Below are 15484 nucleotides of genomic sequence, written 5' to 3'. Positions count from 1 at the left end.
TACAATTTAATGAGAAATACTTTTTTAAATGGCTGGCTAAAAACAAGAACAAAGAGCAGAGTGACGTCAATTTGTTTTATCTATAATAACCCCTCCCCCCCCCCCTTTTCTTTTTTCTTTTTTTTTTTTTAGGTCGATCCTCCTGCGAAAATAACACAAAATCCAAGGCCAAACCCGGATGCCAGGGCTTACAACAAGAATGCGGATGAGCGGCTAAAGTATTAACCGTAATTTAGTCTACTTTGGTACGTTATAAGAAAGGCAAGTACGATATAACAAGCCAGGGCGTGTGTTTGTTCTTTCTCCTGAACAAAGAAAAGCTTCGCTCATCATCGGGTGTATTATTGCGCAGTAGAGTTAGGACCCACCACACAAATTTAAACAAGCTCGAGAGTTCAAACATGGAATAGTAAATAGTGAAGGCTCGATGGCGTTCATTTTGCACACATTTTCCTCGTGCCATTCGAGATGGCTTTTGAATTCGGAGGGTCTCTCCATTGTAGAACAGAGTTGTCTTAGTCAGAAAGTATAATATTAGCGCTTAACATGCGGCAGGGCATGTTTCGTCCTTGGTAATTAATATACGCTGTTTTAACACCATGCGATTTTGTCAAATTATTGTCACGTGCGTAGAGCATGATCTTTACCACATTTTTTTTTTTAAAACGTGAGCTTTTATACAGCACTAAACCTGCTCAAAACGCTATACAAAAGGTCCCTGACCCAACAGCAACATATAGAACGAGACGTGAGGCCTGTTAGGCGATCTTACAATTTTGACGACAAAGACAACGCTATTAGCGGGCAGGTACTCATTTTACACCTGAATACGGTGAAAGAACGTGATGAAAAAGTCTTTTCCAAGGACTCAACTATGCGCCGAGCGAGGCTCTAACCTAGGACCGTCCGATACGAACGCGAGTGTCATACCACAAGACCACATAGCCGACTATATTAATGCAATCTATTGCTTTTTTTAAATATTGAGCTACTTTTGGGTATCGATCTAGTACAGAGCTTGCCACGAGTGTCCCCAAGAACTATGTGGACTGAAATAACTTGTAGCCTTGGTTTATTTTAAAAATAAAATCCAAGTTATGATGTACGGTTCTGTCGTGTCAAATTATTTTCATATGTTAATTAAAAGTGTTCAAAGCTGCCCAAATTCCTGGGAAACTTTGAATACCATTGAAATTTGAGATTTCCGCCAAGAACTGACCATAGATAACACAGGGTAGTCTGTGAACTGACTGCCAAAACGGCAAAGGTTCAACGGTAAGGTCTTTGCTTCGTACCTAAAAGGTACTGAGTTCAATTTCCCGCAATGGTATGTGGCTTTGAGCAAGCCACCTCGCATTAGCTCGCTTTCCGGCGCTGCACTGCGTCAGATGCCTGGGCTATTCCAATATTTCCATTGGAATAGACCTTAAAAGATAACTGTCCCCATTGAGGATGAATAAAGGGAGGTTTAAATTATTATGCTATGTTTGTCTATCATTTTGCTATAAAGACATTGAAATTCTTCTTCCCCTTCCCTACAAAGCATTACTGATCTATCTGTTCAATTTTCCTAGACAGGAGAGAGCACTCGGATTGAAAAGCGTTCTAGACACCACGGTTTAACGTATGTGAATGTGAGGGAGAGGAAAAAAAAAAAAAAGAGAGAGAGAGAGAGAGGGGGGGGGGGTATGTTGTTGAAGGGAGAGAAGGAAATGATTGCTCCTTGTCAATTTAACCAATATCCTATTTCTATGTGATTATCCAAGGTAGAAATGTCAACTAGAAACTAGAAACGAGATAGATGAATCACTTGGGGTTTTTTTTTTTCGACTTTTTGTCCTTCAACTAACACATAAGCCCCACTTCCCACCTGTCCCAGAAAATTCGTCAACCGAACAATTAATTGTGTGCTGTGTAACTAGGAATTAACAAACGAAACCTGCCGCTGGCATGCTAGCGGGTATACATGTATCAATAAAGCGTAGGATTATTCGTTCCTTCGAAAAAGTAGTAGTAGTAGTAGTAGTAGTAGTAGTAGTAGTAGTAGTAGTAGTAGTAGTAGTAGTTATGGTAGTAGTAATTCATAATTGATTACATTAATAATAATAATAATAATAATAATAATAATAATAATAATAATAATAATAATAATAATAATAATAATAATAATAATAATAATAATAATAATAATAATAATAATAATAATAATAATTGCATTTTTAGCGAAATACGAAAGGGCAAACGATAATAGTAGAGTAATCCATAACTATATTTGAAATTATTAATCTTTGAAATTATCAGTCAAAAGTTATATGTATTTGGCTTGGCAGCGACCTAGTTTAGTAAGAATTCTTGACTGAGGCTGCCTAGTTACAAAGAGCCGACAGGTTGTTTTTATGAATCTGACACAAGCAGCCGATGGTGACCTGACCTCATAAATTTCGCCATTTGTGGCAAAGGAGATGTGACAACTTTCTCAACGTATGATCGTCTTAATCTCTGTCGTTAACTTTTTAATAAAATTGACTAAACCAAACTCAAGCGTCCCATCAGACCTGGTCAATGACCGCCCCCGGATGCGTACTTTAGTCAGGGTATTCGAAAAGACTTTTAAAAATTCTCACGAGCATAAATAAAGGGAATTCTATTTTATTCTGTTTTTTTCTTCTTTTCTAAATAATTAAAAAAGAGAGAGGCAAAAAACAACCAAACATTCTTTTTTAAATTAAATGTACCTTAAATGTATTTCAAAACTCATTGGGTGCATTATTTCACAATTCGTTGAAATTTCTTTTCCATTTAATTTGCCCATTTAATTTACTTTATAAAACTCGCTTCTGTCAACGATCGATCATGTTACGTTACCCCAACCACCCACACCCACAAACACACATTTCAATGGAATTCACATTTTCGAAAATTTAAATGACCTTTATCGCCTGATACATAAGTAAATATATTTTATGTCACTCCCCCACTGAAATGATGAATAAAAGCCAAGACAGAAGGCTAGTAGGTGAAAGGCAAGAGAGAAACAAGTGGGCACATTTGGCCACACAGGTATGCAGGTTATGCGACCCAGTTTCTAAACCCTCGATAAATCCTTTAACCTTTCCACCTTCTCCCTACCCGCCAACCGTATTCCAGTCAGGTACACTGCCAGCCTCACTAACGTCCAATGTCCTGCTGTCAACCGCGAGTAGAGTCTATACAGAACTAAATTAAAAGAAAACAACATAATACAACAATAATGTAAACGTAATGTGTGAGGCTTTGGTTAAATAAGAACAGAGATGATTAATTAGTTCCTCAGATTATAGGAAGGAAAAGGCGACCATGAAATGAATATCCATGAAGATGATATACAGTTCTACATGAAGAACCACATACTCAAAGACAGAAATGTTCGGACAAAAAGGATTCTCAATTGTTTGTCAACAGCAATAATTATTTTCATCATCATTATCGCTATTATTATTGTTATTATTATCACCATCATCAATTGTTATCATTATCGTCATTATCATTATTAGTAGTAGTAGTCGTCGTAGTAGTAGTGGTGGCTTTTGTTTTGTTTTGTTTTTTAATTGGAGGGGGGGGGGGTTCAAATTTGCTAATTTAGATATGTAAAATTAATGACTGTTCGCTATTTTTTCTTCAACAAAAGACGCGGCTTTGTTCATTTAAAGAGCTCCTCAAATACTGTTTGCAGTTTTCCACCCTTAAACAAGCATCAACATTTTGATATGTTGTCTTCATTCTTTTTTAAAACAATTCAATGCAGTGTGTGACACAACAAAAGCTACTTCCTCTGGCCTAAAAGAAGTCAAAATTAGATGGAGTGTAATGAGAAAGAGGATCACTCCATTCCTCTTTCTATTTTTCTACACCTACCCCCCCCCCCTTTCATCCCCCATTCCGTGTCATATGTACTTATATATAATGTAGTATTGATTATCTAATCTCTATTTGACTACACTATAGAAAATGTAACTGGGTAGCCTTGGGTCTCAATGGGAAGCAGAAGTCGTGACGTCACAGCTTCCTCTCTTCCGTTTAAAACGCAATGGAAATGAGTAATGTTTTGTCCTACATGTTAAGTGTTGCTGTTGGCTAGGGATCCCTTATAAAGCAGTTTGAGCACGTTTAGTGGATATTACACTATATAAAAGCGAAAAATTTGTTGTTTGTTTTGTTTTTTAACCAGTCCTCCTGACAATGAATATTTTAAATATTATTGAATCATTGTTTTTGTTTTTTAACCAGTCCTCCTGACAATGAATATTTTAAATATTATTGAATCATAAAGTGGGATAACTACTTTAGTAGCAGTTCAGTATGTATAGGCTGAGTCTTTTGATTACGGTACGTAAAAGGACGAGAACAAATGAGCTTTATTGACGACCAGCAATTACTTTTTTTGCTATCACTTTGAAACTAGAAGCTCATTTGCACAATGTATGTATCCAGTCCTCTGGAGCAATGATTTCACACTTCCAAGGAGATTGGAATCAGTATTTTGACATCACACTATTTTCTCCAATTGCTCATATGTAAACGTGATTGGTGATCAAAGCCTCCAGCACAACTGGGCTCTACAATTACAAAAAGGTGTATTGCTCAATGAACCGTTCTTGATATTTAATTTAATACTATTCAATTATCATGATAGTCTTATCATAAGTAATTTTGTAAATCTTATAGTTTGAAGTTTGGTCTAGTCCCCTTGGCTACTTTCCAATCCATAGTACCCTTGGAGGGCTCAGACACCATGTCGAGATTGATAGAGTCGAAAGCTAATTCCTCGTTCCTTCCACTATGTTCTTTGTTTATGAACAGTTCCTGATATTGACGATCAGTTTCTGACCCAGATAAATATAAAATTAGCAAAGATTAACGTCCATTTTCTATTTAAAAAGAGGCAAATGTATTCAAAATGCACTTCTGGAACGGCACACAATTGAGGTTTCTAATTCACTGCAATCAAGTTTGTTCCAAGACCATAACTCTTCACCAGAGCAACACATTAGCACTCCAAATATGCATGATAAATTTTTACAATTAAAAGAATTACTCACCTCTAGATTATTTATGATGTCTTGCGATTGTTCGTGACCTTGCGAAGCTTTAGCCAGTATGTCTGTAACCTTGTGGATCAAGAGGTCGAAGGGCCCTTGTATCTCTAGTGATTGTTTCAAATCAATCTATGTTTTTTTTTAAAAGCAGAAAATTCCTTTCAATTTGATAAGATTGATGGGATGAACTCTATAATAATACTTATAATAATACTAATACTAATAATAATAGTGGCATGGTAATTATTGGTGGTTCGATATATTTCAGCCTTTGTGCGACTTTAGCTATGTAGGATACCATCTATTTTCAATGGAGGCACCCCTGAGGAATCATCTTTCTTGTTTTTTGAGGGTTTTTCCCCCCAGAACAGTTTCAGATTCCAAGTGTTGTGTTTTGTTACCATGTTGACGATTAAGTCTTTCCTTGCCCTACGGCATTCAGAATGAACCATTTTTCCTGAAGTACTGAAAATTATCCCAGTATTCTTTTTTTCTAATCTTTTTAGCCATTTATCAGAAACACTTTATTTTTGTTTGGTGAGTTTCTGTATGTGCTTTTCAACCCAGGCTTGGTTACATCTTGGGATCAATGTTTAAGATGATGTGTATTTTACCAGTTATACATTTTTCCATTAAAAATGCCCCAAAGTGTATCAATGTCAGTATCTTCGGAGTGAATGCCGTGGAAACACTCAGAAAAATTGGTCATATCTCTGTGCATTAAAGACCAGTCAGCAAGGTTCTACCTAAGAATGCTTCATTCAAATTTAACCATTGTTTACAATTTGGCTTTAATTTCTGACCCCATGCAGGCAATTGTACTGTAATCACTTAACGGAATATCTACACAATTGCTGTTACAAATGCAGGGTGATTTGTGAGAAAAATCTCAAGCAATCATTTTCCATTGTGTCAAAATTGACTATTTGGCTCAGTCTAGATCAGCATGTATATTAATAATTTGTTGAGGGTATCTATTTCCATTAATTGTTTTGGTGTTCCAGTCTATGTCCAGGGTGCTGGCATCTCCGTCTTTCCACATTGTTGAGGATTTGTAATTTGTACCTATTCTTTTTATATCTCTGTATAAGTCCGCACAATGTTTGGAGTTTCTTGTAAGATGTCTGTTATAATATTATAAAACATGAGGGGTGGTCTACCCTTCGTTTCAACTCAGTAAAGATTATTATAATCTACAAAGTAGAGCATCCAATAGGAATTCAGAATTTCCATTGAATAAAATTAAAAGGCAAAAAAAATCGCAGCATCAAAGTTGCAAGGAAAAATTCGAGGTATTTAGGAAGTTTATGTAATACACCGGCCTGTTCAGCAAAAACACATCACTATTTGCTTCCCCTCATGATGAAAATCCCACACCAATAGACTTCAATTTTTTCCCAGCCAAAACGGAAGTTTGCAACCTTGTTCATGACAAAACAGTGTCTATGTTTCATATTCATGAAGGAAAAGTTCAATATACACAGACACAATCCTGCAAAACGATAATTAGTGCTAAATCTGATTATGGGCAATTAACCATACTAGCAATATCATAATCGATATTTAAATAAATGAATAAACTGACTCTTAATATACTATATAAATTTTTCAACTTCCAAAATCCACATATAAATCTGATATTACCCAGCTAGATAATATTATGTTGAACTCCCTATGAACTTCCAGGTCAAGAAACAGAGTGTTTAAAAAGAGCGTATGACTATCAAAAATGCTTACATTTAAATCATAGAAATTTAATAATGCGTACATCATCAGCTAAATGTGTGCAGTGGACAAAAATTCACAAAAGAGTGCACATTTTTATCTTAAAGTTGGAACCTCTGGACACACACACACACACACACACACACACACACACACACACACACACACAATCACAGTGTTTTTTGGGAGATTTTTTAAAAATTGAAAACAAATTATGCAATGAATCAAATAAATGATGGCTTACCTTCACCAATTCCAATCCTGCATTGCTAGAAGTGGAAGAGATAGAAGAAAAAGAATTAGATATGGTAACTAACATAGTAGAAGGGTCTTTCATAAAACACCACATTTCATTTCCCCTTATCTTAGTTCTCCATAACGAGTAGGGGTAGGTAGTTGCTTATCCCTTAATTACATGATCATCATTATTGAGTGAAAGCAAACTTCAAATAGCAACATTTCATGTCTTTGTATTTATCTAAATATCAACCAGAAAAAAAAAAAAAAACATTGAAACCCTAGAACGTTAACTTTGTCCTAAGTTTGTAAAAGAAAAATTATACATATATTATATTATATATATATATAATATATATATATATATATATATATATATATATATATATATATATATATATATATTATATAATATATTATATATATATATACATATACTGTTTCACTTATTTGCATCTATCAAGTGCCCGACATTAGCAGTCATGCCTCTTCAATTCCTCTGCTATCAGCTCTCCTTCAAGAAAGTCACCTCACTCAACACCAGATACCCAATAAGGCATCCTGATATATATGTCAATATTTGTTCTCCATATCTTCACCTTCTTGCAATTGTTTTCATTGTTATAATTTTTTTTCTATTCTTTATAAATATTTTGTTTGTTTTTTGGTTCTAAAAACAATGCGACCAAGAAATCTCAACTTTCCTTTACCAATGACCTCGTTAATAGATAGCTGAGTGTTTTGCAATGATTATAACTATAACCTATTCTTCTTGCTTCTATATCTCTCCCCCTGCCCTATATATTTCTCTCTTTCACTTTCATCATTTATAGGCGATTTCTTTCTCATCATTCTTTTTAAAGTGTATTTTGTCTGTCTCCTGAAGAAGTCGAGAATGGAAATGTTCTTTGTTGTTAATTGTTTCAAGATATGTGAGTCATATTCACTCTTTATATTTTGTTACCTCTTCGTGTCCATCTAAGAGTACCTCAGTTCATTTATTACTTTCTCCTTCCATTATATATCTAGTATAGCATTCTACTGATGCACCACATATCGGTTGCTGCTATTCCCTTTTCACATGCCTTATATTTATTTTTCAAGCATTCAAAGCATAAAAGAGAACCACACACACACACACGTATATATATATATATATATGTATATATATATATATATATAAATGTGTGTGTGTGTGTGTGTCTTATATATATATTATTAACAAATTAAAAATGAACAACGTAAAGACAGAGTTAATGGCATGCGCTACACCTCATAAAATTAAAACTATCAATCTCCCCCCAATGACAATAGATTCATCTGTAGTTCAATACAACAAAAACATTTTAAAATCTTGGAATTTATTTTGATCAAACTCTCAGTATGTATTTTCAAATAAGTAAAGTATGTCAGTCTCTTTTTATAGAAATTAGAAAACTCATAAGACCTTATCTATCCTTGTCTTCAGCAAAGAAAATCACTTCCGCATTTATACTTTCTCGTCTAGATTATTGTAATTCTCTTTTGGTAGGCCTTCCAGCAAAACAAATGTCTAAATAACAGCGCATTGAAAACATTGCAGCCAGTATTGACACTAGATCTACTGTTCAAAATCGACAATCACTCATGAATCTTCATTGGTTGCCTGTTGGGGAACGTAAGAATTATAAAATAGCCTGCATTTGCCACCAAATTATCTCTAAAGAAAATAACAAAGCACCATTCTACCTTAAAGACCATCTCAACTTTTATTCACCTGGGTGTAATTTACCATCGTCTTCGTCAGTATCTTTTAAAAAACCCAAAGTGAGGCAAAAAACATATGGCGAAAGATCTTTGTAAATTTGCATGGCCTCAAATTTGGAACAGCCTGCCCAAGGATATTAGATTTTTAGATCCAAAATATTTTTTTTTAAAAGCATACAAAAACGTACCTTTTTAGTAAATATTATAAGATTTGATCATTAGAAATCAAGAAATGTTGCATCATAATTTTATTTTTTATAGCCCCTGTTCATTTATTAGTTTAAAACAATCGCAACTAATATTTCAACTTAGACAATTTTAATAATTTTTGTCCCAATTATGTGTGACACATTTTTCATTATATTTTTGTAATATTTATATTTACTTGCATATATGATATATGTATAGACCTGTTGTCAATATTTGTATGTTATGTTTTCATTTTTCTTTTTATTCTTGAGATTTTATTGTAAAGCGCATATATATATATATATATATATATACAGTCCACTCCAGATAATCGCAACACTTTGGGATCAGAGAAAATGTTGCCATTATCCGAAGTTGCAATTAACCGAGGTTGAGTTTCCTGTCCACTATTGCAACATTTTACACAAATATTGTATACTCAAACCAGTTGTTGAAGACATTGTTCTGAGTCCACCACAGGCTGAGCATTTTCATTTGAATAAAAAAAATTTGGCAGCCCTGTATAAATTTTAACAAGCAAAAGCAGCTTTGAGGCAAGCCGACTTCTTAAGATTGGATTCACTTTCAATTTTTGTTCTCAACATTTGTAAGAGTCCAAGAGATTAGCCGTGATGAGAGACAATAAGCTCTCACCAAAACCATTGGTCACAATGCACAGTTGTCAATTATAAAACAGAGGATATCATCGCTCAGTCTCTCCTCACAACTGTCATTGTCTACCTGTTGTCTAAACCATGCCCAGCCCACTCGCCTCATATCTAATGGTGACCAATGACCGCACAAACCCGAACTGCAAAGCCCTGTCCTCTTCTGTCACTAATAGAGTGGTGACACACTACTGTGGCATTAAACCCCGCCCACTCTTGATTCTTCAACGTGTCATGATTTCACCCATGATGCAATCTTGAGATTTTGTTTGACTGGTTCCTTAAATCTGCCTCCTTTTGAGGTCGAAAATTTGTTGCGATTAACCGAAGTTTGTTGCAATTAACCAGTGACTTTTATATAGAATTAATTCTGTTTCTTGGGAAATGGTGCGATTAACCTAAAGTTGCAATTAACCGAGTTGTGATTATCCGGAGTGGACTGTATATATATATATATATATATATATATATATATATATATATATATATATATATATATATATATATATATATATATATATATATTATATATAACAACAACATATTCAACGATGGAATCCCACCGTACACAAACGCACTACAAAAAAGTGGATATATACAAACTAAAATATGAGGAAGAGACCATAACCACCCCAACAAAAAAACGACAAAGAAAACGACACATAACATGTTCAACCCACCCTACAGCATAAATGTGACAACTTCTATCGGAAACAAATTCTTCAATCTACTACAAAAATGCTTCCCTCCCGGTCACGTTTTACACCCAATTCCTGAACAAAAACACCATCAAAATAGGATACACCTGCATGCCAAACATACAAAACATTATTTCCTCCAACAATAACCGAAAACTATACAGCCAGCTCAGCCCAGCAACAACCTAGAGAAAAAATGCAACTGTAGGACCCAGGCAACATGCCGACTAATTGGGTGGGATGCGCATGCGTGATGGAGGTGTATAAAAACGATCCGTTAAGATACACCGTCAACGGAGGTGCATAAAAACACTACGAAAGAAAATTAATCAGGAAGTTTGCGACATTTTAAATGTTAGGGGAAAATTACTAGACACCATAAGGACAAGTAAATTGCACCACCATTCCATAACAAAAGACATTCTCTATGAAAAGGTGAAAGGGAAAAGAGGCAAAGGCCGGGTAACAAGACCATAGATATGGGGGAGATCAAGTCATGGACTGGACTGTCAGTTTAAGTGTGCAGCAAGAAGGCAATGGAGAGACAGGAGTGGTGGATACTTTCCAGTTAATCTCTGCCTAAGAGATGACACTGGAAGGAATTATTATTATTATTATTATAATTATCATCATCATCATCATCATCATCACAATTAATATTATTATTTTTTTTTTTTGGGGTTTTGTTTGTTTTTTTTTGTTTTTTTAAAATTATTATTATTATTATTATTATTATTATTATTATTATTTTTTAAATATATTATTATTATTTTTTATTATTATTCTGTATTATTATTATTTTTATTCTGTATTATTATTATTATTATGGTAGCGTCAATTGCCAAGGACCTTGACAATTGTCAAATCGTCAATTGCCAAGGATCAACTACGCATGTGTCCTTTTAACTGCCACGGAGTACCTTTAGTGTCACGAAGTGATGCATTGCCACAGAGTGATGTTATGTATTAATATTAATTAATACTCTCTTTTACTCTTCTTTCTCTCTCTGTGTCATTTTCTCTTTTTTTTTTCTCTATCCCCCCCGCTCTCTCTCTGTCATTTTCTCTTTTCCCTCTCTGCCATTTTTTCCTCTGTGTATGTATTTCTCTGTCATCCCCCCCCCCCCCTCTCTCTCTCTTATATTTCCTCTTTTTGTTACGGGCCTTGCCCGTTGGTAGATCATCAACTATTTACTATTAATGCCACGGATTGATCTTGTTGCACAAATATTTTACGTTCATTATTCCGTATTAAGACGATGTACAGTATATTTCCTTTAAAATAAAGGAAATCTTACTTTTCTCTTTTAATCTAGGACATCTTGGCAGGGATTTGCCACTTCGTCCTTGTTTCCCCCCCCCCCCCCCCCCCCCCCCCCCCCCCCGCTGAATCCGAAATCAACAGTAATTTTTGTTTGATATTATCTTAACTCATCTTGGAATTCGTGAAAAGACATAAAAATTAAAACAAATGCCAACAAGTGTTGACTTGATCCTTTCCACAACGATTGACAAGGAATGAGTGAATGGCGAATGGAAGAAAAGAAAGTGACCGGGTTCGAGATTCGTATGCGCGCAAATCGAGGCTCGACTGAAATCACCACATGCAGCTGATTGAGGCCCGACTGAAATCACCACATGCGGCCGAAGAGTTCCAATTTGACTCCTTGGCAATTGATGAACCGTCAACTACCAAGGACTCACTCCTTGGCAATTGACACTTCCTATTATTATTATTATTACTATTATTATTATTATTATTATTATTATCATCATTATTGTTATTATAATTATTACTATTATTATTATTATTATTATTATTATTGTTAGTTCCAATTAAGTAACGTGCGTTTCGATTAACCATTAGAGTAAATATCATAATAGAAATAAATCTGTAACAAACCATTCCATAAGCGGCTGTTCCAATTTCTGGCTTTAAAAAAGCAGCTATAGGCATAGGCTATAGGTTTGAAACTTAATTGAATTCCATGTTCAATGTCTTAACTTAGAGATTTCAGATCTTGTTTGGGTCTTGTTCGCATTTGGAACCAACTATGGGATGATTATTAATCTCTAATTTAATATATGAAAAACTTGGTTTCTTAAAATGTCACACTGATTAATATATATATTTTTTTGTATTATTTTTTTCGCAGCATTTTTAAATTTTCTGAGGCTTTTCAATTATTATATCGGGATTTTAATTTTAAGCCATCCTTTAATTATTCACTGACATTATGTTTATCCAGTCAATAATCAGTAATGGATTCATAGATATGTCTCTGCTGGGTCACATTAAATTTTGAGTTTCCATTGAAATTGGTCATTTGGGCAATTTTACTGTAGGCTCGGAGCTAGGGGCAGAGGGGTGTATAATTATTATTTACGATATTATTAGTTTGAAAACGAAAGAAAATGAATTAGTATTAGTGTGTCGACAATACATTTCAACAATTAAATAAAAGATTTGATTGAATTCAGTTAATAACGACAGCCAATAATAATAAACTGTTCTACAACTACAATTAATTAACTGAACAATCAAGAATTGAAGACTCGATTCTTACCTAAACAAGTGCCGATGCTCTTCGAAATTGAGCTTTTTAGCTTTTTTCTCGCTAATCCAATATCCGACACGCCGCATGTTGATCTGGCTAATCTTTACCTCATGAATGCATCCATAATAGAACAACACAGAGATCCGTAAACCTGGTACCTTGACCGGGGCAGAACACAATGTAACACAACTTTATAACATGATGGTGACCGGACCGCAAACTAGAATTTACACAGACATAGGTAGATGAGAGAGCGAGTGAGAGGGGAGGGGAGAGAGAGAGCTATAAAAAGGTCCTCAACGCCTCGGTGGTCATCGGGTGGACAATCAGCCAGAGGTCCTTATGTTCATGGACTAGTGGTAGTGGCGATAGCATTGATAGGTAGGCAATAGGTCCTAGATACACATAACAAAATTTTAGGAAAATAAATACGAATCGTACGATTCCGGAATTAGGAAATAGTACCGACAATGAATCACCCAAGAGGTTAAATGATTATTTCGTCTTCTTTGTTAGCTTGGTAGGTTTGTTTTGGTTTGTTTTTGTTTTTGTATTTTTTTTTTTTTTTTTTTTTTTTGTTGTTGTTTTGTTGTTGTTTTTTTGTTTGTTTGTGTTTTTTTTTGTTTATTGTTTTTTGTTTTGTTTTTTTGTGGGGGTTTTTTTGTTGTTTGATGTTTGTATTTGTTTCGTTTTTTCGTAGGAGGTTGGAGTTTGGTGGTTTTAAAAGTGCATTTAAGATTGTATTATTATTATTATTATTATTATTATTATTATTATTATTATTATTATTATTATTATTATTATTATTATTATTATTATTATTATTTGTATATTTTAGTTTACGTTCGCATTATGTTATGTCAAATGTTGTTTGTATCTAACTGTTCTTTATTTCTGTGTTGTTTCAGATGTTGTACTCAATGTTATACTAGTGATGTTTCTTGTTGATTAAAGCTTACTGTAAAGCTATCATCTCAACTCTCTCTCTCTCTCTCTCTCTCTCTCTCTCTCTCTCTCTCTCTCTCTCTCTCTCTCTCTCTCTCTCTCTCTCTCTCTCTCTCTCTCTCTCTCTCTCTCTCTCTCTCTCTCAACTCATATCAATTTTGTCAACAAGAAATCACCAAAATCACGATTGAGCGTTATCTCAGACCAGAACGGTTAAATGTGGACCCTAACTCCTCCGAAGCTTCCAAAGCCTGGACGCATGGGCTCAGAACATTCGAAAACTTTGTAAGATGTCTTTCTTCAACTAATGAAGGCTCCAACAAACTTTCTACTCTCATCAACTTCATCAGCCCGGACATTTACGAATACATAGCCGAATGTGATACGTATGAAACTGCTATACAGACATTGCAATCTGTGTTTGTGAACCTAAAAATGGAATCTTTGCTCGCCACCTCTTATCTACAAATAAACAGGAACCTAGTCAAACTCTTGACCAATTCCTTCAACAGCTTAAAGTACTGGCAAAAGACTGCAATTTTAAATCAGTCTCTGCAGATATTTGCCGTGAAGAAGCCATCCGCAACGCCTTCATCAGTGGTTTGACATCAAAACGGATACGTCAACGTCTTCTTCAAAATACAAATCTAACACTACAAACTGCTTTTGATACCGCAAGATCATTAGAAATTGCAGAGATGAAAAGCCAATCGTATCACCAACCAGCTGCAACCTTCACTGCATCGACTCAGCTGAATGATGACAAAGAAGATAGTGGCAATCAATTAACGGCTGCTATTAGCAGCAATTGCTACTTCTGCGAGTACAGAAAATACGCAAGAGCTAAATTGAGACTCTACTTGTATGCTATGTGGTAAGAAATGTCATTTCCAGATGGTTTGTCAATCTGCTCCAGCTGCGAGGAGTAAATCGTTTCCAGTCAGTAGCTCTGTCCTCTCTTCTACATCAGCTTCAGCTGGGCCAGAAAGTCTCGGGGGAGCTTTAATACAAATAACTCAAGACGCTCAGAAAGTTATATTGACGCATCAGTTGCCCAGGCCCAAAATTGGAAAATTGTTCCTTCAAGAACTAAGATAAGTATGGCATCTACAACGCTCATGAATGAAACTCAAGGTCACTGCAACAAAGGTGCTCAGTACAACGATGTGAAACTCTCTTTACTTCCATAATATGCCTGTGCTGGGGTGATTTTAGGTCATGATTTCCTGAACAGACACTCAGAATTAAAGATGAAACTCAAGGGAGATGCTCCTCCTTTTGAAGTTTGTGGTCTGACGGCAGCCCGGGTTGAGACGCCAGCATTATTTGCCAAAGCTTTCACATGACTGCAGACCAATTGCCACCAAGTCCCGAAGGCATGCCCCAGCAGATGAAAAATTCATCGAATCTGAAGTAAGAAATCTCTTAAAAGTCTGATATCATAGAACCATCAATGTCGCCAAGTGCTTGTAACAACCAATGAAAGACAGAAGAAAAGAATGGTAATTGATTACTCTCAAACTGTTAACAAATACACCTACCTAGATGCCTATCCACAGAAAAGGGTAGATGATATGGTTGAAAAGGTATCAAGATACAAATTTTACAGTACTTTAGACCTTCAGAATGCTTATCATCAGATA

General features: G+C 35.1%; 1 protein-coding gene across 1 annotated transcript in view; it reads right to left on the bottom strand.

The window, feature by feature from the left end:
- Nucleotides 1-13333, bottom strand: part of LOC144957302 (inositol-tetrakisphosphate 1-kinase-like) — a 33456-nt gene extending 20123 nt beyond the window's left edge. Inside the window, exons 1-3 of the mRNA XM_078888438.1 lie at nucleotides 12906-13333; nucleotides 7045-7069; nucleotides 5079-5204 (exon numbers count right to left, since the gene is read on the bottom strand). Of these exons, the coding sequence (XP_078744564.1) occupies nucleotides 5079-5204; nucleotides 7045-7069; nucleotides 12906-12982 (228 nt within the window). The 5' untranslated portion in view covers nucleotides 12983-13333. The remainder of the gene's footprint in view (nucleotides 1-5078; nucleotides 5205-7044; nucleotides 7070-12905) is intronic.
- Between the last annotated feature and the right edge of the window lie 2151 nt (nucleotides 13334-15484).

Source organism: Berghia stephanieae, chromosome 1, assembly GCF_034508935.2.
Source record: "Berghia stephanieae isolate SIO BIC M18660-M18661 chromosome 1, UCSD_Bste_1.3, whole genome shotgun sequence".
In the NCBI taxonomy this organism is placed as follows: domain Eukaryota; kingdom Metazoa; phylum Mollusca; class Gastropoda; order Nudibranchia; family Aeolidiidae; genus Berghia; species Berghia stephanieae.
The sequence above is the reverse complement of the archived record's forward strand: the minus strand, read 5'-3'. Positions and strand labels throughout refer to the sequence as shown.